Here is a 22,972-nt window from a genome sequence, read left to right on the forward strand (position 1 = left end):
TACCCCAGCCAGCTCTGGAGGAGTCAATCCACACTTACCATCAGCATCACTTCCTTCTCAAGCTTCTTGTAGCTCTCTGAAGACTTGCTGCTCAGAGCCTCAGTGTAAGCAATGCCTGTGAGCCTGAACTGCAAGGGCAATGCACACATGGGGAAAGGCACTGCAGGAGAGAGGGGTCCAGGGGCCTGGGACACAGGGGGCTTTGCCTCAGGGGAGCCCAGCTTGCTTGCAGTCATGTGCTCAGCTGGGGGTGCAGCTGCAGTGAAGCCTTCTCCTGCAGGTGCTGGTCTGGTGGCCACAGAGGGGTCTTCTCCAGCTGTAAAGGAGTGCTGTGAGGCAACAACCAGGCGACTGGACACAGACTGACTGTCAGGCATGAATCCTGTTGGTGCAGTCATGGTCCGAGAGGTTAGCAGAGACCTAGGGCCGTGTATAGCTCTGGTGGAAGTCGATACATAGGACAGAGGTGAGAAACCCATTGTGCTGGTCTGGATTGCAGTCCTGGCCTCAGGCTGATGCACTGGAGTAGGGTGTTTTGAGCTGGGAGGAGGTGCGGAGCTCTGAATAGCACGGGTGGGCTCTGGAGGTCCTGGTGGAGCAACAGCTGCATCTGCTGAAGTCACCCTGGGCTTCCCACTTGTGGCACCTGCCACAGCTGCCTCTCCAGGCAGCACACTTCTCTCTGCCACCTCTGTGGCCACACATGTAACCTGGTCTTGCCCTGGAGTCCCAGCAGTGGGCCCCTCCTCATGTGCTGTTGCAAGGGAGACTGTGGGGAAGAGCTTGGGGTGCAGAGAAGTCCTCTCAGCAGGTGGACTCAGCAAGGAGCCATCTGTCACACCTGCAGCTTTTGGAGAGGGGGAAGCCACTGCAGCAGCTCCATTCTCGCAGGATGTTTTGGAAACTCTGGGCTCCGAGACAGTGTCAAGGGCTGCCAAGCTCACTCCAGCCACAGGATCGCCTGCAGCTCTGGGGCCCCTTGTCAGAGCCGAGGAAGGAGGACCATCAGTAGATGTAGACAGAGCCTGCTTTGCAGAGTGGGAAGACAGATTGCCTGGTTTCTCTGAGGTGACAGCAGGTCCCCTGAACTCTTCTGCAGCATGGAAGGGAGCCAGTACTTGCAGGTGCTTGACACCACCAGTAGCTGATGTGACACTAGGAGGTGATATAGAGACAGTGGCTGGAAGGCTGGACCCATTTCTCAGTGCCTTGTCCAAGATGTTGTCCACCAGCAGAGCAGCTTCTCTATGCAGGATGATATCAGTAGGATGTGTGTCCCAGGCCCTCTTAGGCTTCACAGTCGAGGGTGCCCACATGGTGCCAGGATGCATTTCAGCCAAGCCAGATGTCCTTTCTGATAGAGGTGGAAGCACCCCTGGAAGGGGTACAAGCCCAGAAGCAGCAGTGTGGTCTTTGCCCGTAGCAAGGTCAGGCAGGCTGGTTGAACGGCTGGAGGACAGCTGGCCAGGGCTTGCTGTCACTACTTGCTTCTGCCTTTTACGACTCCAGCGGCCCATCAGCAGGGACCCTCTTGTGGCTCCAGCAACTGAAACTTCATGTTGGACAGAGAAGCCTCTGGCTGTAGACTGGTCCAATGAAGGCATGCTGTTGGGAGCCTGAACCAGTGTCACAGCTTTGGCCTGAGAAGGTAAGTTGTAGGCTGCGACTCCAGCAGGAGACTTAGAGTTCACCACCAGGCTGTGGTCAGCTCTGCAGAGCGTGGTCCCACAGTCAGAGGATGCCCCAGCTGAGGCCGTTTGGAATAAGGCTCTCATCACATCTGGGCCAGCAGAAGTCTTAGGATCTAACAGATTAGCAGCAGGCCAAGCTGACCAGCCAGCTGGCCTCAGGGACAGCACCACACCAAGGCCAGACTGGTCTGTTGTGGCATGGCTCTGGGAAGGAGTACCTGCCAGTATCTCTGCTGAACCTGCACCTAGTGGGGCATCAGATGGGACATGATCCTCCCTAGCAGCCCCTTCTTCAGGTGAGGCCAGTTGTGTGGGCACCATCTCCAGCAATTCAGTCCCTGCATCAACAGCAGCCTTCTCCTCAGTCCCTGCAGAGGCACCAGAGGGAGCTGCAGCCAAGCAGGGAGCCTGCAGTAGTGCTGGGGAAGAGGCAGCAGGGACCCAGAGCTGCCTGTCCAAGGCAGCTGTGGAGCTCTCCACCATAGCAGGTTTCTTGTCAGGCATCCTCATGGTCCAGAGGGTGCCCCGGGGCCTCCTCCCTTGACTCTGCCTCTTGGATGTGAGCCATGCCATGCGCTCTGGAGTGAAGCTGGGGACAGCCTTGCTGCTCAGGAGAGGGGAAGACCCTGGCCCTGCCCTCATGGGCTCCGTGGCTGGACCGAGCTCCACAGCCATCCGCCCAGGGCTGCGGGCTGAAGCCATGGCCACCGCAGGCAGCTGCATGGCTTTGTGCAGGCCTGCTCCCTTGCCAGGGAGGCTTTCCAGAGCAGCGCTGAGCCTCAAGCTAGAGCCAGAACATGAGCAACCAGCAGTCGAGGCAGCCGTGGGAGCAGTGCTGAGGAGTTGAGCCGACACAGCAGGCATTCCTGTACTGAGCTGCAGTGCTTGAGATAGCGTGACAGCGATGGCTGTGACACCAGACCCCTGCACTTCCCCTGCCAGGGATCTGGGCTGTGGTGCCAGGAGGGTCTGGGGTGCTGAGGGAACAGCAGTGTCCCCTGTTGGTGCCCCCAGGCTCAGTCCCTCAGCATCTGCATTGCTGTACAAGTCTCCCTCCACTCCTGGGAAGGTGCCTGCAGAGCCCACCAGTGCCCTGTCAGGCTGCTGCATCGCTGGGGAGGTACGTGGGTCCTGATACACTGCTACCAAGTTGTCATTCACCCTGCTCTGGGAGGGCTGTAAGCCTGGCTGAGCGGGAGAAAGAGGCAGGGAGGCAGGAGGGGCCTGGGACAGGGCAGCCCAAGACCCCATGCTGTACGGGAGTGCAGTAGCAGACAGGCAGACAGCCAGCACCAGGAGAGCTTTGCATCTCAGCCCACCGGTACCAGCAGCCACATCTGCAGCAGGACACAGAGCTGCAGCCACATCCCCCTCTCTCTCGCTCCCAAGTGAGATCTTCGGCCACAGGCCAGTGGCATCAGTAGGGTTCGGTGGTCCTGCACCCCGGCTCTGCTTGGGGGATCCCATGGCAAGAGCTCAGCTGTGAAGAGTTGCAGCAGAAGCTTTAGGTTGGGTCCCACCAAGGTCCCTACAGTGGTGTCCCCCCCCACCCCCACCCAGGGGATGCCTGCTAGCCTGACCACACCAGCCTGCCTCCAGAGCACCCACAAGCCAGGCCAGTGCTGAGCTGTGGCCCTGACAGCCCAGCACACCCCAGTAAAGGTCTACCTGCCACAACAGGGAGAGCCAGAGCCAGTGAGGACAAGATGTACCAGTGTCAGGACATCTCTGGGCTCTACTTGCACTAAGTGATTTTTCTGTCTCAGGAACACTTGCACCAAGTCTCAGCATCAGGTGTTCACTCTCCCAAGAGCCTGGGAAACACCTGCTGCAGAGACCTGGAACCAGCCTTGGACTCAGACATTACCTCATCCCCCACCTGGGGCACCCACCTTCACTCAAGCAGCCTCATGGGGAAAAGCAAGACATGTCACCCCCCCCCCCCCCCCCAGCTAGTAATCCCTTCTTCTCCTTCCAGCCTCTGCCAGCAGGATGGGGGCAGGTTCCCCCATAGCTTTCTGTGGCACAGCCTCACCTGCACCCCACTGACATCATTCTGCCCACCCCACCAACACAAACCTCACCAAAACCCTCCAGCACAGCACAAAACACACCACCCCAAGCCCACCACTGAGCCAGCAGGCTCCTACCTGGCAGCACCCAAGCAGAGGAGAGAGCACAAGCCCCCAGCCCCAGCCCTGCACTTTTATCTCCTTTCCCTGCCCCGTGGCCAGGCAGCTGGTCCCAGCTGAGCCCCATTAACCCACTCACCCATTCGCACTTCCCCAGATGACGCTGTTCCCAGCACCCCCTCACTTCCCTCTGCTCCTCGTTAAGCCTTGGCACAGGGAGGGTTTTCCGTGACTGTTTCTGCAGGTGGGTTGTTCCCCAAGCACTTTCCCCAGACACCGTGGCTGCCCTTCAAAATGCCGTGTTTGCCCAGACGAGACTTGCTGTGATAGGCGAGGGATGGGGAGAAATGTTTATCCATCGCGGGGGATGCAGACACGCAGCGGGGGGTTGAAGGCAGCTGCGTGCTGCTGCTCCCCTTTTATTTGCAAGGAATTGGGAAGGAAAAGGAGCCTCTGTGCAGCTGCGAGGGGGCTGTGGGGCAGCAGGGATGAGCTCTGGGGAAGAGAAAGTGCAGAGCAAGCACAGCAGTGGGGTGACCATCAGTTCTTTGGTTTTCAGCTGATTTAGCCATCCTGGGTGCTGGGTTTTCCCTCGGCGGCACCCATGACGCCTCCCCCGTTGAAAAACGTGGCTCGGAGTATTCGCCTCTTGGGACGGTGAAAAGCTTGTGCAGGCAGCCTGCTGATTTGGGACTGCCTCCGTCCCCAGGAAAGTCCCGGGTGCCCGCTGCTCCCTGACCCATCGCCGGCTCCGATCGCGACGCTCCCTCCCCACCCGCGCCGGGTGAAGCCTCGCGCGAGGCGGCCGCCCCGGCACGCTGGCAAGCAGAGACCCAAGCCAGGCCTTCCAAAACGAGCCAGAAACACTTTAATTAGGTGAGGCACCTCTTAAAACTCATATTCTTACAAAACATTTAAATAAAGTGAAGGAACTTTCTTCCAGGGAACTTTATATATATATATATATATATATATATATATATATATAAAAATTACAATATTATTAACAAACACGGCTTTCCGAATTGCTTTACAATGCTACTCGCAGACTCCGCGTGGCAAGAGAGAGCAAGGAGAACAGAGTGCCCCCGACTTCCCGGCATCTGCGTGCTCAGTACGTCCCCTCGGAAATCAAAAATGCCCCTGCACTGAACGACACAGCAGCCACTGCCTCCCGGAGCTGGAAAACACAAAATTTGGCTAAGACGAGTCTATGGATCGGTCTGGGTTTTTTATTTTTGGGTTTTTTTTTCGTTTTCTTAGTTTAAAATAAATACTTCCTGTAGTGAAAAAATCTCAACTTGTTCCTCCACTCCCTGCAACAGCTGGAAACACCTGAGTGTTGAGTTTTTAAGGCCTCTGCTCCGGTCTGTACATCTGCAGCGGGCAAAAGCCAGCCACGCTTGGCCGACTGGGCAAGTGCAAGTACATCCGCTCTTAGCTGGCCGCTGCCTGTGATGGGGCAGCGGCTCGGGCACCCCGAAACACGTGGGGATGGAAACGGTCTCCTCCTAAAGGTCTCACAGCACCAGTCCCCTCTCCTTCCCCTCCGCCTCCGTGCAATAGCATCGCCCATCGCTCAAGGGTCGCCGCTTCTTCGTCAAGTATAAAGGATCACCACCAAACACACGTCTCTGCAGTTCTCATTTAGGACATCCAGACTCTGCGCTGTAACGTTTCTGGGGTTTGTTTTTGTTAGCTTTAATAGTCTCTAAAAACATCCTTGAAGCCTCTTTCGGATATGATCCGGGACTGAACCTCTCAAGCACGACAGCATCTCTCGCTCCACCTTGGTCCAGCATAGTAAAAAGGTGAAGCCATAAGTTTAAATAAACAAAAAGACAAGTATAAATTACTATTTTTTTAAAAAACCACGTAACCTGAAGGCAGCAGCTCCTTATAAAGGTAATTCCATAACATTTTTAAAATGTCTTCGTTTAAAACAACAAAACGATCAGTCCTGTAGCTGCGGGGGTCGCGATCGCCCGCCCCTCGGTGCCGTTTGGCGTCCCCGCGGCGCTTGCACAGTGAGGACGCGGCAGGGCGGGTGCGGGGAACGGCGTGCGCAGAGCGAGTTTCGAGGAGAGCGGCCGGACAGGCCTCACCCCGGAGCGCCGCGGCGTCGTGCCGCCCCCCGGCTCGCGGGGCCGCCGGGAGGAGACCCCGCTCCAGAGGCGATGGGGAGCTTCCTCCCTGCGCTCGGCACCATCGCCATCCCCGGCGCCTCCTTTCCCTCGTGCCACCTGCGGCCACGGCTTCGCCATCGGCTCCCGGTGTCTCCCCGTCGGCCCTACCTAGGGGAGGAGAGAGCATGAGGTTGGGGACGTCGGCGCTGCACCTCCCCGTGCCCGTGCGGACCACCGGCCGAGCCCCCCGCTGCAAGCGCCCCGGCACACCAGCACGCAGGGTGCTCCTGCTCCGGCGATGCCACGGCCGTGATCAGCATGGAGAAACATGACTCCGGTACTGACTGCCAGCGTGGGCAACACTGGTGGCTCTGGCTTTGGGTTTTTTTTTTTATAATTATTGCTGTCAAAGCATCACCTCTGCACGTCAGCCAGCCTGGAAATGCTGCTCTGCCGGGTTCGGTGTGCTTCTCTCCCTGCTCTGTCAGACTTAATCGTGTCCACATCGCTCTACAGATCTCTGTCCCTGGTGACCGGAGTGGGTGGACAACCCCTCCCCGGCGAGCGGCAGGCATGCTCCACGGGGATGCTGGCGGGCCGGGCGGGAAGGAGCCCGGCACGCGGGAACGGCAGCAAGGGGTGAGCGAGGGGCGCAGGGACGACAGGACGCAGGTCCCTCCCGCTCCCTTGGGGACCCCTTTGGCTGGGATTTTTCAGGAGAGGGACAGACCCGGCTCCCTGCGCGAGGAGCTGGGTGGATCCTGCCAAAGCACCACAAGCTCATGGAGGCTCGGGCTCCCTCCCGCCACGGCTTATACATATAGAAATGTATTTTTATAACCATGCACAAAGAACAGTTACCTACTTGGAGGCGTGCTGGCCAGCCTGTGAACTTGAACCTGCAAGAAATAAAGTTGTTGGTAGTCTCGAGCAGCAGCAAAGGGGACAAGGGTGAGGAGCAAACCCGGGGGGGCGGTCAGCGCTAGCGTCGGTGAGATGAGACGCTCGGGAGCGGCCATCAGCTTTGCTCCAGCGCACCGCGCACATGCTGCGATGCCTCCAGCGTCCTTCCCAAGCCTCCCACGCCCTGGGAGCTCTCGAGCCGCTGCTTCTAGGACTTCTGCCTCCTGTGGTGGCATCTCCGCAGCCTCCATGCTGCTTGGCTCCCCCATCAACGCCCAGCTCAAGACTTCTCCCTCCACAACCCAGGGGAAGAGGCTAAATATGCTGCCCTGCGGTGTTCTCCAGCCCTGCCCTGCAGCTCTCCCCAGCCCAGCAGCTAAAATGCAATACAGGGAGAGAGATGAAGAAGACCCAGGGACTGTGGCCGCTTTGTGGGGACAGGCCCACCAGCTCAGCTGGTGGCTGCTGAAAGGGAGCGATTTGTTCACTCTCTGTCACAGCCAGAGCGAGCTCAGGGGCACCCCGAGCTGAGCTAAAGGGGACCAGCAACCACAGGTCTTCACCAGACGCTACGTGTCGAGGTGAAGCGGGAACCCACGCGGACTTCCCTATGCACCAGCCCCGCTCGCAGAGGCACGTGCCGGGCAAGCCTCCCGCCGGCGCTTCCCCAGCGCCCGGGAGCTGGCAGCGCTGCCGAGGGGCCGGCTGCCTCGCTCTCCCCTGCGACACCGGGGGGGAAATCCCACGTTTGCTTTCCCTACCCCCATCGCTGCCCTCCCCCTGCTCACTGCCGCTGCTTCTCAGCATCTCTCCAGCCTTCCTCTGTCCCCCAGGTCCGTTCCTCTGAACACGCCTGCAAAAACATCCGTGACGGGTCGCTTACGCCTCTGAAATGGCAGATGTAAGATCTGCAGGAAGGGGGAGAGGGGAGCAAAGCCACCCCCAACGGCTGCAGGTTGGCTTCCCGCCGCCGCGGCCTCCTTCGGCAGCCGGCGCGCCGGGGAAAGCCGCCGGGGAGGAAAGCCCCGCTCCCCAGCTGCGCCGCGCAGGACGGCCCCGCAGCAGCAGCGGCCCCTCCGCTCCAGCAGGCATTTCCTGACAGCGCTCAGGGGAGCCGCGCATTCCCGTACGAGTTTTACCGCTGCCAACGCGCGAGACCACAAAAGCTCCTCTGCCAAGAAGTTACACAACCTCCCCCCGTCTGCCGGCATCTGGGAGGCAGATGCAGTCGGAGCTTTCCTGGAATAGGTACAGCGAGATGTCCGCAAGCACGCCTGGGAACTGCTGCCACCACTGCCGGGCTGGATCCGCTCTCATCCCGGACGGCGGCTTTCCAAAAACAACCAGCGATTTGGCAGGTCTCGTGGTTTTGGAGCGCCTGCCCTGGGACACCTGGCTGGGGCTCTGGCCGTCACAGCAGGCACTGCCCTTGCTGGTAGGTCAAGGAAGCCCTCAGGGGATGAAGGCACCTGGGGGATCACCTAAAGCCTTGCGGGCGGTTTTTGCAGTGTCCCTGCCATGTGGAAGCCAACTTTGGTAAAAAACAAAAACAACGACAACAAAAAAACCCTTTGCTCTGCGGTAAATCGCCCTCCCTTGCCTTCCATCACCGTCAGAGCTGCAACACGTCAGGAGCAGCAGACTCCAGCCCGGGCCAGCAGCACCGTCTGCCCAGCGCATCCAGGAAATTTCACAATTTAGGAACTGCAAGTTCAAACCATTTCCATAGAAATGCAGAAGGTGGTTACAAAGATCCGATTGTGACACCGAGTGAGTCAGACGGGGACCATGGCAGCGGGACCTCTCAGAAAGGAAACACATCTACGAACTAATTCACCTTGGTCAACTAACGAGAAGCAGTGGGGAAGAGAACTCAGGGAAGGAAGAACAAAGCACTGGATTTATTTCGTTACTAATTCCTTGCATAGACTATTGCTGCTATTTTTGGTGTCTCTGGTTGTTTGCTCCACACGGGAAATGCTGGTTTCTGGCAGCGGGTAGCTGCCTCCTGAGAAGCGGTAGCATCCCCGTGGCAGCAAGATCTCAGGGGTGGGGAAGGGCTTGGGGAGAAGCAGAGCTACCTACCAAGCTGTTGCTTGACAGAGTCATGCCAGTGAAGGTTCAGCAGGTCTGGGTAGATGTCGGGGAGCTGCTTCAAAGCCAGGAGCTTCAGCATGCGGGAAGTGCAGCTCTTGAGCTCCAGGTCCCTCAAAAGCTTCTCTTCCGAGAGGGTGGTCGGGCGCAACTCCACCTTGTGCTCCTGCAACACTTGGTCGACAGAGGCCCCAGGGAGCTTGGGGAAGAGCTTCTCCTTCACCACGTGGATGGGAATGAAGATGGCACCCGCCCGAACCACATGGGGGAAGGGGCACTTGCGAGTGAACATGAAGGTCTCCAGCTGAGACAGAAGCTTGCTGAGGAGAGCAGCCACGTCCTTGAAAGCCAGCCAGATCTCCTTGCCTTTGGTGGGCTTCTGGGGCTCAGAGAGCCTGGAACCGTTCTTGGGTTTGGGGGGAGACTTGGGCATCTCTTTGAGGTCCTCCTCAGGCTCTGCCCTCTTCAGCCACTCCTGGAGCAGCTCTGGGGAGGACCCAGACACCGAACACGAAATAACGTTGCAGAGAGAGGCGTGCAAGGCAGTGAAATACTGGCTGGCGGAGGTCTGCTGGGCAGGGGATTCACAGTGGCTGGGCAGTGAGACGTTGTCCTCTCCTGGCGCACGGGGGGCTTCCGGCGCGCCGGGCAGCAGGGGCTTTGAAATGTCAGGGAGATGCAGGTTGAAGCAAGTCACCTGAAGAACGGAGGTGCCGGGCTGGGAGTCGGCGTGCAGCGCAGGCGGCGCGGGGGGGCTGCGGGGCTGCGGCGACGCGTGCGGACTTTGCGGCGTGGGGACGCTGCCAGACGGAGCCGCTGCCGGTGGGCTGGGCTGCGCGGCCTGGGGTCTGGCAGCCTGGCGCGGGGGCACGGCGCCGGGCGGGAGGGATTTCAAGATCTTGTATTTTTTGAACATGAAGGTGGCCGAGCTCTGGAAATTGCTCTTGTCCCCAGACCCAACCTCTATCAACAACGGTAACGTCTGAGCCCTGGCTCCCTCTCCCGTCTCCACCTTCCTGGGTGGCTCCTCTTTCTCTCCTGCTGCATCTTCTCCTTTAGATGTCCCCTTCGCGTGGCCAGCAGGGCCTTGGGTTTCTCCCGGTTTCACTAGTCTCTTTTTCAAGCTAAGATCCAACACAACCTCGTCGGGGGCTGGCTCCCTGCCCCCAGCACCGCCAGGACCGCTCAGGCTGCCATGCTGAGCTCCCAGGTCACCTTTTGCCAACCGGTTGCGGGGCAGAAGCCTTGGCTTGTGACTCTCGGGGGCCCTTTTGTAACAGCTGCCCCCTTCACCAGCCATCGGCTTGCAGCTCTGACCCACGCTGTTCCCCGCTTGTAACGCCTGGCTGGCCTCCTTCCCGGCGGGCAGCACACCGGACGTCTCTGAGATACCTTTGACTGCAGCTGGCTCTGACGGAGACCTAAAAGAGTCCTTGCTCCCCGAGCTGTTCCCTGTGTTTCGGAGCGGGGTATCTACCTTTGGATGGTCCTTTGAGAAGGGGTCCGAAGGCTCAGCCGAGGACCCTTCCAGATAGTCTCGGTAAGGTGCCAAGCTGAAGACGTTGTTGATAACTGGCATAGGTGGGGACAAAGGAGAGATCTCGCCACTTTGCGGGTCTTTCCGGCTACCCTCCGGAGATGCAACCTGAGAAGAAGAAACCGGCTCTTTGGCTACATCTTTGGCCTTGGGGGCCTCTCCCTTCCCCAAATGCTGGTGGGAGACCGGGCTGTCAGCTAAAACAATCGGAGCTGCTGGGGGGGCTTCGGGTGCCCCCCGGGTGCCATGGGTGCTCTCCCTGAGGGCCAGGCTCGTCCTCCTCTTCTCCAGGAAAGGGGGGTCCTGCTCCCGCGTGGTGGGTTTTGCCGCTGGGCAGAAGTCCAAGCTGCAGCCCAGTTCCCCTCTGGGAAACGTTTCTGGGAGTCTCTCGGAGCCGCGGGGCAGCTTGTCCAGGGCGCAGACGGGCTGGAAGGCGCTGTTCTGGCTCGCCACCGCCTTCCTGCGGGAGCCGTCCGGGGGCGCGGGCGCCGCGCGGGGGGCAGCGGCTCTGCCGTCACCGAGACCCTCGCGGGCCGGCTCCGCGCCGGCGAAGGAGGCGCCGTATAAGGCCACGTCGGGGGGTGCGAAGGCGAAGCCGGGGCTGGGCTGCACGAAGTCCACCTTGTAGGCGGGCGGCCGCTGCCGGGGCTCGGCTTCCCTCGGCAGCGCCGCGGCCGTGGAGGGCGGCGAGGCCACAGCGCCGGAGCCCACCGCCCGGGGCGCGTAGCCCTCCAAAGAGCCCGTGAAGTAGCTTCTCGGGGCTTGAGGCTTCAGGTAAGTGCTAGGAAAAGGCTGGGGTTCGCCGCTCGCGGGAAAGCCGAACCCTTTGTAGGTGCCGGGCGCGGAAGAGAGGGCGTTGGCCGGCTTCTCCAGGGCGGGGGCCTCCGGGTGGTAGAGGAGGGCCGGCTTGTGGAGGGGCAGCGGGTAGGGGCCGGGCGGGTAGCAGCCCGGCGGCCTCTCCCGATACGCCGGCGAGCGGGGCAGCGGGCTGGCGGCAGGCGCGCGGAGCTGGCACCAGGCGTCCTGGCCCAGGGCGCTGCTGGGAGCCTCGGGGCCCTGGCCGGGGTGGCGCGCGGCGGGGCAGCCGGCTTCGAGGAACGGCGGCCGGTACTTCTCGAAGGCGGCGTAGTAGGGCGAGAAGGCGACGGGGGAGCCCAGCGGGTCCTTGGCAGGCAGCACCAGGCCGGGGGGCAGCGGCAGGAGGCCGGGGTCCGCGGCGGGGCCCTTCTCGGGGCCGCGGTGCAGGGGGTGGCCGACAGCGGCGGCGGCGGCGGGCAGGGCCCAGTCCGCATCCCCGGGGCTCTTCCGCAGGGGCAGGGGCGTCCTGGGCTCCACGTAGCAGAGCGGCGCCCTGTAGACGGGCTTGGGGACGGCCAGGGGGGCGCAGCCCGCCTGAGCCCCCGCCTTGTGCACAGCCACCGGCTTCTTCACCGCGAAGGGGTGGCCCGGGGCGGGCGCCGGCGGGTCGGGGGGGCCCAGCTGGCCGGCCCACTTCTCCCGCGCCACCAGCAGCTCCCGCACCAGGCTGTCCTTGCCCCTGTCGGCGCGCGGGGGCTGCAGCCGGGCGCCCAGGCTCTCGGCCTCGCGCCGGTACAGGAGGCAGTTCAGCAGCGTCCCCTCGGCCCGCGGCGGCTGTCCCGCGGCGCTGCCGGCGTAGTGCAGGTAGGCGGCCGCCGGGCTCCAGCGTGCCGGCGGCTCGGCGCCATCGGGGCTCGGCAGCGGGCAGGCGAAGTAGGAGCCCTTGTAGCTGCAGTGGCTGTCGGGGCCGGGCGCCGGCAAGGGGCTCGCTCGGCAGAGGCTGGCGGGGAGCCCCAGGCCCGGCTCGGGCTCCAGCCGAGGTAGCTTGTTGAAAATCACGGGGTCCAGAGACTCCAGGTGCCGTTTCCCGGCCATCTATGGGCTGCTGCCGGCGTCTCGACCCGGGCGCGCGACGGAAGAGGTTGGCCGGCCTTCCTGAGGAGGAGAAGAGGGAGAGAGGAAACCACAAGCACGCTCGTTATTCGGAGTGAGCACAGCAGGTCGCAGACCCGCCGCAAGCCTCCCCGGGCCGAGGGGCGGCCTGAGCGGGCCTTTCCGAGGAGCACGCCGTCTTCCCGCCCGAGACGGCCCGCAGGGAAACGGCACCGAGGATGGGCCTCCTTGTCCCCCCATCCGCCAGCACGAGCTCTGCTGCCACCAACGCCGAGGCCGTGCCAGCACCGAGCGGCCACCGCAGCCTTGGCCACTGTCCCCACACGCTGGCCAGAGAAAGCGCCCTGGTTTTCACCCGCAGCTTTCCCTACCCTTCTGCAACCTGCACTCATCGTCTCACCGTGAGGCTGAGGAAGACGGCGCAGGGATGGAGATGGAGAGGACGACGGCCACGGAAAGCCCTGCTGGTCCAGCGCTCGGTCCCTGGCAAGGGCAACCGGGACCGACCCCCTTCTCCCATTGCCCCAGCACCTGGCAGAGGTCCTGGCACTCGCAGCCATCTCGAAAAAAAACCAACTGAGCAGCAACGTTTGCTCCTCAGTGCGAACGACGGGTGCACATCTCCCGCGGGGCTGGCAGGGCCACCCAGGCACGAGCCAAGTGCCACGGACGCTGCTCGTGGCCAGCGGCGTGACATGTATTTTCCTTTCACGCTTCACTGACCGAACAGCCAGGCGGTTATCAGAGTCCAGGTATTTATTACCTGTACCAGTATCCTTAAGCAACAGAGTTTAAACAATATAGCAGGTTTCGTATTGAACAAGATAAAGACAACACGCTACAATACATAAGGGAGATATCGGGGTAATATGACCTGTTCCACGTCGGGCAGGGTCACGGGTAGGTGCAGGATGCAATAAGGGGTCCCAGACCAGCTGAGAGGGAGCTCACAAAACTGCTGTGACTGCCACATTTTATATGTTTCTAAGGCGTATGTCTGTTGCGATTAGGTTTCTTGGTGTCCTTATATCAGTAGGCAGAACCTATATCACTCTGACACACTCCTCGGGGCTCAGCCCGCCGGCTGGGTCTTCAGAAGGGAAGGGAAATCAATGAACCCCCCTCGTTTCTGCAGATTTCAAGAACTAAAGAGTGGCGACCTTTATCACAAGTTTTCACGCCTGATCAGCATGTGGTTGTAGGTATCAATTCCCCTTTCACTTGATGCATGGGGCAGCTCCGATGTGGGTCAGGCTCTTGACAGTGGTTTAGGCCACAAGCGGCGGGTAGCAGGTGACAGCGGAGGTGGTGACAAAGGCCTTGTTATCACAGCCCGCACAGGCTGCAGCACGTGCCCACAAGCAGGGAGAGAGCACCCAGCCTACGCCCGCTCCCCGTCTGCGACCAGCGATACCTTCCCCTCGGCAGCAGGCCTTTGGTGTGAGCATTGCCTTGCCTGTCCTCCATCCTCCCGCCCGAGACGGCCTGCAGGGAAACGGCACCGAGGACGGGCCTCCTTGTCCCCCCATCCGCCAGCACGAGCTCTGCTGCCACCAACGCCGAGGCTGCGCCAGCACCGAGCGGCCACCGCAGCCTTGGCCACCGTCCCCACATGCTGCCCAGAGAAAGCGCCCTGGTTTTCACCCGCAGCTTTCCCTACTCTTCTGCAACCTGCGTTCACCGTCTCACCGCGAGGCTGAGGAAGACGGCACAGGGATGGAGATGGAGAGGACGACGGCCACGGAAAGCCCTGCTGGTCCAGCGCTCGGTCCCTGGCAAGGGCAACCGGGACCGACCCCCTTCTCCCATTGCCCCAGCACCTGGCAGAGGTCCTGGCACTCGCAGCCATCTCGGAAAAAACCCAACTGAGCAGCAACGTTTGCTCCTCAGTGCGAACGGCGGGTGCACACCTCCCGCGGGGCTGGCAGGGCCATCCAGGCACGAGCCAAGGCATCGGCTCTCGGCGCACGAGGGGCCTGGCTCGCCCGCCGAGCACTTCTCCGCGCGTCTCTAGCCGCAGCACGGCCACTGTGGAAAGCTCCCGGCAGACGGTTCCAAGCCGCCAGGAAGGTCTGTTCCAGGGAGCCAAGCCAGGTCAGTCGAGGTGAGGAGCCTGCAGGTTGCACGAGATGCCCGTGGCAAGGGACAGAGGCAGCCTGGCTCCTGGACGGGCAGCCCGAACGCTGCCGCCGCTCCCACCCGCACCGGCCCGGCGCGGCCGCAGGCGGGTGCAGTGCCATGCCAGCAGGTGGAGCTGCCAGACCGGCGCCCGGCGCCCGCGTGGCCTGGCATCGCCCGGCATCGCCCGCATCCCGCCCGCATCCCGCCCGCATCCCGCCCGCATCCCCCCGACACCTGCTGAGCACTGCCCAAGCCTCCCCCCGAGCATCGCCCCCGCGTCGCCCCAGCATCCCCGCGGCACCGCGAGCATCCCCCAGCACGGCCTGGCAGCCCCCCAGGGGCTCCCCGCTTCGACGTCTGCCCTCCCGTGGCATCTGGTGTCTGGTCCTCCCCTTTCCTTCTTCTACTTTTTGTTGCAAGAATTAGTGGAGAAACAAAGAGGGAAACGGAGCAAGAGAGCATGGAGATAAGATAAAAGCCTTGTCGGCAGAAGGGGAAGCAGACCAGATAACTCAGTAAACCTGCTAGGGTAGATAAAGGGGCCGAGTACAGCGGTGCCGCTCTGCAGGGGGGTTTGAGCCCAGAGCAGAGCCTGCCTGGAGGCTGTCCCGCTGCTCCTGGCAGCTCTTCCCGCTGGCTCCGCGGGTGCAGCCCGAGCCCTGCGAGCGCAGCTGCCAGGAGTAGTGGGGCTCACGCTCCCCCCAGTCACCGCCATGACCGGGCAGCCCCGCGTGGCACCAACGGCTCTGCTCAGGGAGACCCAAGGCGACCGAGGCCAGCCCCGTGCAACAGCACCCGCCGCCCGCATCCCACGCCCGGCGCAGAGAGGGGACGGCCCGCACAGATGTGCCGCCCTGGACGCAGCACGGGGGATTTTCGCAATAACCTGCCCAAGGATTTCCTTTTTTTGCTTGGAAAAAGAGGGATCTTGAAGAAGGCTTCCTCTGCGCGCAATGGAAACGGTGGTTTCCTTGCAATACCCGCAGCCCCGGGGGGATTTGGCAGAGAGGAAGAGCCGCCTCCCCAGCACGTGGCTCCGAGAGGGACCCGGGCGAGGGGACATCCGCAGGGAGCCGCCGCCAGCCCTGCCCCGGGCTCAGGTAGTCGGCCGGCTGCCCCGCTGAGATGCCCCTGCCCCTCTCTGCCCCCACCGTCGCAGAGGGAGGCAAATCCGGCTGTTTGCCTCAAACCAGCGGTTCTGCCGAGATCGAGGCGGGTGACAAACCTCGGATGTTTTCTTTTTTAAACTTCAACAATTTCTCCCTTTCCAGGAAGGAATCTACTCTCTCAAATGTGTCGGTGTGTCAGAGGCTGCAGGAAGAAAAACTCTTTGGTCATTTCTTCCTCGCGGCTGGGAACGAAGCCCAGCTCCCCTCTATCCCTCTCGGAATAAGCTCTCCAGGGAAGCGGTGTCCGGGGAGACCACAGGCTTCCCGAGAGGGCCCCTCCCGGCCGGAGCTCTCTCCCTGCCGCGGGTGCCGCCACCACGCACGCGCGGGAGGCCGCCGGACCGCGGGTTTCCCCTGCCCGCGAGCCGCTCCGGGGCGCCGCGCGGGGAATTCCCGCGGCGGGCTCAGGCGGGGGCGCGCGGCGGCTCCGGGCCCGGAGGGGGCCGTCGGGGGGGTCGCGCGGCCGCCCACGGGCACATCCTGGAACAGGACGCGGCGCTCCTGATAAGCCGGCCGATAAGGGCAGGAAGGGGGTGGGGAGAGAGCCCGGGCTCGGAGCGAGCTCGACAGGAACCGTCCCGGCGGGAGGCTGCTGCTCGCCGCTCCGCTTCTTCCCTTCGCTAGGAAGCGGCGCGCAGCACCCACTTCCTCACCAGAATAATAGGGTGATTGTTAGGCTGAGGCCAGACGCTGGCGTGACACAGTTGGGCCCCGTCTGCATCGCATTATCGGCTCCGGGCTGCCGCAGGCCTTCGGTGCGCGGTGAGCTGTTTGCTGCAGCGGTGGGGAGAAGGTCGCTGCAGAGCCACTTTTAGCCTCCTTTAATAGTAATGCTGTCGCCATGACGGCTGTTTACGGCTCCAAAGACCTGGGAAATGATGCTCAGCTGCCAAAATCCACTGAAAGACCTTCCTCACGCCCTCTGCCCGGAGGAGACGGAGCCGAGGAGCCAGCTCGATACGTAACGATGCACCGCAGCTTCATCGGAGGATCTGCAGCACCGTCAGGCACTCTCAGACTTCACATCAGCCCAGCTGTCAGGCCTAGCCTGGATGGGGAAACTGAGTCATCGAGCCAGATGTGGTAATACGCCCCGGGGCCCAGCTGCGCTGTTGCAGGGCAGGGACGATGCTGGATGCGGGCGGCAGAGCGTTGCAGCGGGCTCCCCTCCCCAGCACCCGCGGGGCCGGAGGCCAAGTGACGGGGCTCGCACCTCCCGGCAGAGGCGGCCAGCGCCCACGAATTCCAGCATTCGGCCCCGGGCCGCACGCTCCGCCGCCACTGCCCCTGCTCTGTCTCAGTCTGAGAGCGGAGTGCACAAAAACGGCTTATGTCTCTTTTCGGCCAGCCGTTCTCCCACCCACGAGGGGCCCCGCGTGGCCCCGCAGCCCCCGAGGCTTCCCGGCGTGCATCCCAGAGGCGGGCGGCCGAATCCTCTCCACGCGGGCGGCTGCGCGGCAGGGAGCTCCGGGCGGGGGATCCTTTTCCACCGCGGTGCTTTTTCCCCTCTTCCCACATGGCGATGAGACTCGGGATGGAAAAGCTGAAAGTCAGCATAGAAAGTGAAGATCCTGTGATTTCACACGTTTCCATGCTTCTTTTTCCCCTTTCCCTGAAACGCGCAGATCTACAGGACCTGCAGCTTCGGGGACGTTGTGTAACCGTCACCGCAGCAACGTCAGGGGACCGAGTTACGCTGCCGCCACATCTGCAGTGTGAACGCAATCACCCCGTTTCCAAATCACCCGCAACCAGGTCCCGGCTTCGCCGCGACTTCCCAGCACGGCGAGGTCCTGACTGTGCCGCTGGGCTGTTTTGCAAACGCCCGTCAGCGGGACAGCGCCTCTGCTCAGCTCCCACGTTTTCTCGCCCGAATGACCCGACCCACGGCAGCCGCGGCGGTGCCGAGCAGCGGGCCAGCTCGGGAAAGTGCGGTCCCACGGGCTGCTGCAGGCAGCGGAGCTCCCGCTCCTTCTGGGCCCCCTTTCCCTTCGCAGGGAAGGAAGGAAGAAGCATTGTAACCCCGTTCGGCAGCTTGAAACAATCGCGTCGCGCGGAGCCAATTTAGAAAAAAAGAAAAAGGTGCCCGGCGTGCGCGGCGCTGAGCAAGTGCCCGCGTGAACGCCGCCGCCAGCCGAGCGGAGCCCTCTCGCCCCCCACTTCCCCGCGGGGGGGGGCACGTCCGAGCGCGTGGCTTTCGGTGTGTGTGTTTTCAGCCAAATTATCAGAACTTTTCCATTTGATTGCACGGCGACGTAAAGACTTGTTGTCAGCACTGGAAAGTTGGCAGTCGTTAGCAGCCCCTGCACTATCAGGTTTTAACCTCACTATTGTACAAGGCTCGGGGATAAGCGGCCCTGAAAGCCGTAGCCCTGACGTTGCAGCGCAGGAGGCCCCGGACTTTCTCCCCGCGGAGGGGCCGGGTGGGCGCCCGCGTCCCGCCCTGCGCAGGCCACGCGGGGCCGGGGCCGGGGCCAGCACGCGGCGAGGGGAAAGGCTCCCACGCGGGAGCGACCGCAGGCCGCCTCCCTCCGCTCGCAGTGCGATGGCGCCCGGCTCTGACCTCCAGCCTCTTCCAGGGGTCCCAGGGCAAAGCGAGTCGCCTCAGAGCAGCGACTCTGAGCAGAGCCAGGCGCCCCCCTGCCGCCCCCCCACGTGGGTTCTCTGATGTCTGCTAGGGGCTGAGCTCAGCGGCCTCGCACTACTGGGCGCTCGCTCTTCCATCCAGCTGCCTCTTGCTGTGCAATTCAGCGGCACTTTGCACCTCGCCTCGCTGCCAAACCTGGCTGCAACTGCCCGACACGTCTAGAGATTACCGGCAGGGACAGGCGGGCGGGCAGGCGACAGAAGACGCACAGCCAGCAGTAACCCAGCTGGGGCGCCCAGGTAAGGAACCAAACCCGTGCACGTTGCCCTCGGAGGCTGAGGAAAACATCTTTGCTTTTGCTTTCACCCTTCAGCTCTCCCCCCACCGGGACTATTTGCCTGGGGGCTGCCGCTGCAGTGCCCTGCTTCCCTGGAGCCACCGGAGGGGGGGGAGGCACCCGGGCAGGGCCCTGGGCCTGGATGGGGCCCTGATCCTGCCCGAAACAAAAGCTCTCGGCGGGTCCGCGCAGGAAGCGGGGGCTAGGGGAATGCCTGAGCGAACGCTAACACGTGCGGCGTCCTCCGCGAGCAAGACTGAAACCCCACTGCAAATACTGGTCTGGGGAAAGCAGTGGGCGTACTCAACACGATTGATTTATTCCTTTTTTTTTTCTTTTTGAAACTTCTTTGCAGGGGGTTTTCCCAGAAGCAAACGTTTTGGCAGCGGAAAGCAAGGGAGACCAGAGCTGCAAAGGGAGAAAAGTAAAACCAAATAAAACAGAAGAACACGTGCGACTCCGCTGCGTGCAGACTAAACCTCACTGATAAGCGCTTGCAGGCCACAGCCAGCTTTATCTGGTGCATTTCGGATGTTTAAAGGGCACCGGAGAGCCCCCCCGCCCCCCCCCCCGGGACTCCTTGGCTCTGGGGAGGGCACGGGGGCACACACGGGGGCACCAGGCCCTGCCGCCAAGGCCGCCGCGGAGCTTTGAGGCGTTTACTCGCGCTCTGACAACTCGGGACAAGCAGGGCTGTGTGCGCTGTCGCTTCGGCCCGCGGCGGCGGCGGCAGTCACGCGTGGCCTCAGGCCTCCGGCTGTCCCGCCGCAAGAACAAGCGGCGGCCTCTCACTGCGGCCGCCGCCGCCTCCCGCCGTGGGACGCGAGGAAGTCGCTCCCGGCCAGCGCCGAGGAAACCGGTATCGACAAACAAAGCCCGCAGCGGCCCCAGCCCTCGAGCGGCGCCCGGGGTCCCCGCGGGCCGGGCGGGGAGGCTCTCCCGGCGCTGCCGCGGAGCCGCCGGGCTTCTCCCGCCGATGAGCCGCGGCTCCCCGCGCCGCCGCCGCGCCGCCGCCGCGCTGCCGGGTCCTTGGGCGGCTGCCGAGGAGGTCACCTTCGCGACGGCTCCGCCGCGCTCGGATGCGGCCGCCGGCGAGGCTGCCCCGCTCCGCCCCGACGGCGCGCGGAGGGTCAGCGGGAGCCGCCGCGGTGCCAGCCCCGGGCCGCCGCGCCGGGGGACGAGCCCCGCAGCCCCCGGGCCGCGCATCCCCACCGCGGACGCGCACGGCTGCGCGCACCCGCACCGCGGCCGCCGTTTCCCTGCGACCCGGGAGGCGGCGGCTGCCGCGGGCGCGCGAGCAGCGGCCCCGTCGGGAGCAGGGGCCGGAGCGGCCGCCTCCAGAGCGGCGGCGCTGCCCGGATATTCGGGGCAGTAAAAGCTCCCGCACAGCGACGGGCGTGTGCGGGCACCGGCTTCAGACCCGGCGCCAACCCCTCGGGCCAACGCGCCAGGCTGGACGGGGCCAGGCGCGGTGCTGGCGGGGCCCCGCGGACCCGGCGCGGGCGGCGGCGGAGGCTGGACGGCGGCGAGCGCGGCCCCCCGGCCCCCCCGGCCCCCCGCACACTCACGGCCACGGCATTTCCTCCGCGCTGCCGCCGAGCGCTACGGTTACCGGCAAAACAGCGCGCGGAGCCGGCCGCGGGGGGGACGCGGCGGGGAAGCGGCCCGGGCAGCCCCGGGCAGCGTCTAAACTGCCCATAAATGGGTAAAACGCTGCAGCCCCGGCCTGGAGCCCGCTGCTCTGCTGACCGCCCAACGAGAAACAGATGAGCTGCAGGAGGACGGGAAAATCTGGTCCAGGCAAAGGCGGGGGGGTCCCTGCGCTCCGCACGCCGCCCTGCCCCGCCGCCGCTGCTCGCCGCTGCCCGCGGCCCCGGCGCGGCTCCGCCGGCTTTGCCGCCGCGGAGGGGAGGCGAAGCCGGGCACGGCCCGAGCCGCGGCTCCGCGGCCACCTGCGCCGAGCAGGCGGCGCAGCCCGCTGCGGGGCTCCCCGGCCCCCCCCGGCCCGGCCCCCCCCCCCGCTCACTCACCGGCGGCGCCGCTGCGCTGTCCCCGCCGGCGACGCGCTCCTGCCCGCGGCGCATCTTACGCGGCCGGGCCGGGGCCGGGCCGGGGCGGGCGGCGGGGGACTCCGCTCCTCGGCGCCGCGAGCTGCCGCTGCCCCGCTCGGCCGGCCGCCTGCATTGTGCGGAGGAAGTGGGAGGAGGAGGAGGAGGAGGAGGAGGGCTGGGTGTGCGTGTGGGCCGGCCGGAGGAGGGGACGCGGCGGGACGGGACGGGACGGGACGGGACGGGGCGCGGCGGGGCGAGCCCGCCACACGTGCGCTGAGCTCGTCGGGGCTCGGCCCGCCCCCCGCTGCCCGTGTTAGAGGAGCCCCATTTGGGGGTTCCCCGTTACGGGGAGGCGATCACCGGGCCCGGTGCAGGCGGGCGCCAGTCCACCCCTCCGCACACAAGCACCTTCCCCACGTCCCGGATACCAGCACAGACGAGAGCCGGGATCTGCCGAAGACACGGGGTGGTTGGATTTTTAAAGGGTTATTTTCTGTTTTGAAGTGATCTCACAGCAGCTCCTAAGCCCTTTTTTCTTGCTGGGCAAGCAATGTCCGGCAGGGAAGGGACTGGCCTCTCACGCATCACTGGGGGCAGTTCTGCGGCTTTCAAACTCTCCTATTAAAATCGCAAACCCACCTTTGGCAGAAGAACAAAAATAAAACCGAAGGAGGACACCTTCAGTGCGAGAGCTGGTGGGAGCGGTCGGAGGCTGGGCCTTGCCCCTGCTCCTGCCACGGCATCACTAGCAGCCCCGCAGGCTAAGTCAGCGGAAACGTCCACGCGTGTGCCTGGGAATGCAGGTGGAGCGTGTTGATCCTGGAAGGAGAGCGGTTGGAGCAAACACACGCTCCCTCGCCCCCCGCCCACCCGCTGTCAGCGCCAGCCTGGTTCCCAGACACCGGTTCCACCTGGCAGCCGGTACTAGGACAATTCAGTTAGGATAAACACAGCAACATAGGCGCACACACGCAGTCCCAGCACTCCTGCGAAGCGGGCTGTGAGGCGAAGGCCAGCCGTGTTGGGGAAACCGGGAGTAACTGCTCCTGCTCCGCTATCACAGGGAAAACGCGGGCTTTACTCTCTGAGCTGTCCGGTGAGGTTCTCTGCTTCCTGCTGTCTCCCGCAGCCACGGGAACGGCCAGTTCCCACCCGGTGGCCCCAAAACACGTTGCGGTGCTGCACATCCTCTCCCTCCTCTGAGAGCAGCACCCCGGGGCGGTGGGTCCCCATGAGGCTGCGAACCCGGGGCAAAAGCCTCCCCTCCCGGATTCAGCATCTCCCCTCTGCAGGGGACCCCCGCAGCGCGACGGGTCCAGCCCGCAGTCTCACTCACCAGCGCTAACATTTGGTGTTTATCCAGGACTCACATCTTGAAAGGACTGCGCAAACATTCACCAACTAATAATTAACCATCATAAAGTCCTGTAAATACTATTAACCCAGTGACACAAATCCTATGAGGCAAAGAGAGTTGCCCAAGGCCACAGAGGAAGGCAGTGGCAGAGGCTGACCTGCACCTCTGCGCTCCTGCCCACACGCCCATGCCCAACGCGTGCTGTGTCCGTGGTGCGCCGTATCCGCCGTCAGCCCGCCTCCGCGGCCTCCACCTCCCTCCCTCGTGGGCTCTCCGCTCTCCTGCTCTGGGTCAACGCGGAGGTTTCTCCCAGGCCTCCCACGATGGGAGCTGCGCTGGTGTCGTCTTCTCTCGCGTTGGACCAAAACGCAATGTTTTGGGCCAAACGAGTCAGGTGTATGACAGCAAGACCTAGGTCTGCTCAGACCCAAGACGGGGCCAAAACGCTCCCACAAAAAGGGAGAGAAATAAAGATTTTAATGTAGAAAACCATCTTCTTTTCAAGTATCCTTCTCTCCTACAATAGCCAAAGTTGCTGCTAATGCAGTGTGGCATAAATTCATCTGGGGATGATGGAAAATGCTTTCATCTGAGCATGTTTTTATTGAACAACAAAGCCTTTAAGGATCTTCAGATGGTGGTTGGCAGGAGGAAGAGGAAGAAAACTATTCCTTTGGACGTTGCCTGAGAGAGTGAGCATTTGCACTGAATTCAAATGCAATATAATAGTTATGGATTAGAAGTGGAACATATATATTCTTTTGAAAAAGAGCCTGCACGCCTCCCCGTGGAAGGGGCCTGGGGACCACGGCAGAGACATAAACTGTGCCAGGGCCTGATTCGATTTCTTCTCCTGGGCCGTTGCCGTGCCTGTCCCTGCGGCCAGCGGGTGCTTGGCGGTCCCCGAGCCGCCGGCGCTTGCCGGGCGGGTGGTCTGCACGGCGGCTTGTTCTGTG

General features: G+C 63.1%; 1 protein-coding gene and 1 long non-coding RNA gene across 3 annotated transcripts; one reads left to right on the forward strand and one right to left on the reverse strand.

Moving 5' to 3' along the window:
• Positions 1–4,668: 4,668 nt before the first annotated feature.
• C10H15orf39 (chromosome 10 C15orf39 homolog) lies at positions 4,669–20,830 on the reverse strand. Of its 2 annotated transcripts, none has more exons than XM_064517591.1 (4): positions 20,639–20,830; positions 8,938–12,436; positions 6,811–6,848; positions 4,669–6,113 (listed from the first exon to the last, which is right to left on the reverse strand). In XM_064517591.1, exons 2-3 carry the CDS (start codon positions 12,374–12,376, stop codon positions 6,811–6,813), a joined length of 3,477 nt encoding a protein of 1,158 aa, XP_064373661.1. In that variant the 5' UTR covers positions 12,377–12,436; positions 20,639–20,830; the 3' UTR covers positions 4,669–6,113. The 2 variants fall into 2 exon arrangements, with proteins under 2 accessions (XP_064373661.1, XP_064373662.1); XM_064517592.1 differs by lacking the exon at positions 20,639–20,830 and adding an exon at positions 16,338–16,474.
• On the forward strand, positions 16,641–19,146 carry LOC135329371 (uncharacterized). The gene is made up of 3 exons (XR_010390810.1): positions 16,641–16,767; positions 17,310–18,570; positions 18,964–19,146. It is a non-coding gene; the product is annotated as an uncharacterized LOC135329371 (long non-coding RNA).
• Positions 20,831–22,972: the final 2,142 nt, after the last annotated feature.

Source organism: Dromaius novaehollandiae, chromosome 10 (assembly GCF_036370855.1).
Source record: "Dromaius novaehollandiae isolate bDroNov1 chromosome 10, bDroNov1.hap1, whole genome shotgun sequence".
Classification (NCBI taxonomy): Eukaryota; Metazoa; Chordata; class Aves; order Casuariiformes; family Dromaiidae; genus Dromaius; species Dromaius novaehollandiae.

Coding starts and splice junctions, on each gene's coding strand:
- C10H15orf39 (XM_064517591.1), bottom strand. CDS start 12,376: ATGGCCGGGAAACGGCACCTGGAGTCTCTGGACCCCGTGATTTTCAAC. Junction 6,849..8,937: donor CTCTGTCAAGCAACAGCTTG/GTAGGTAGCTCT, acceptor TATTTCTTGCAG/GTTCAAGTTCACAGGCTGGC.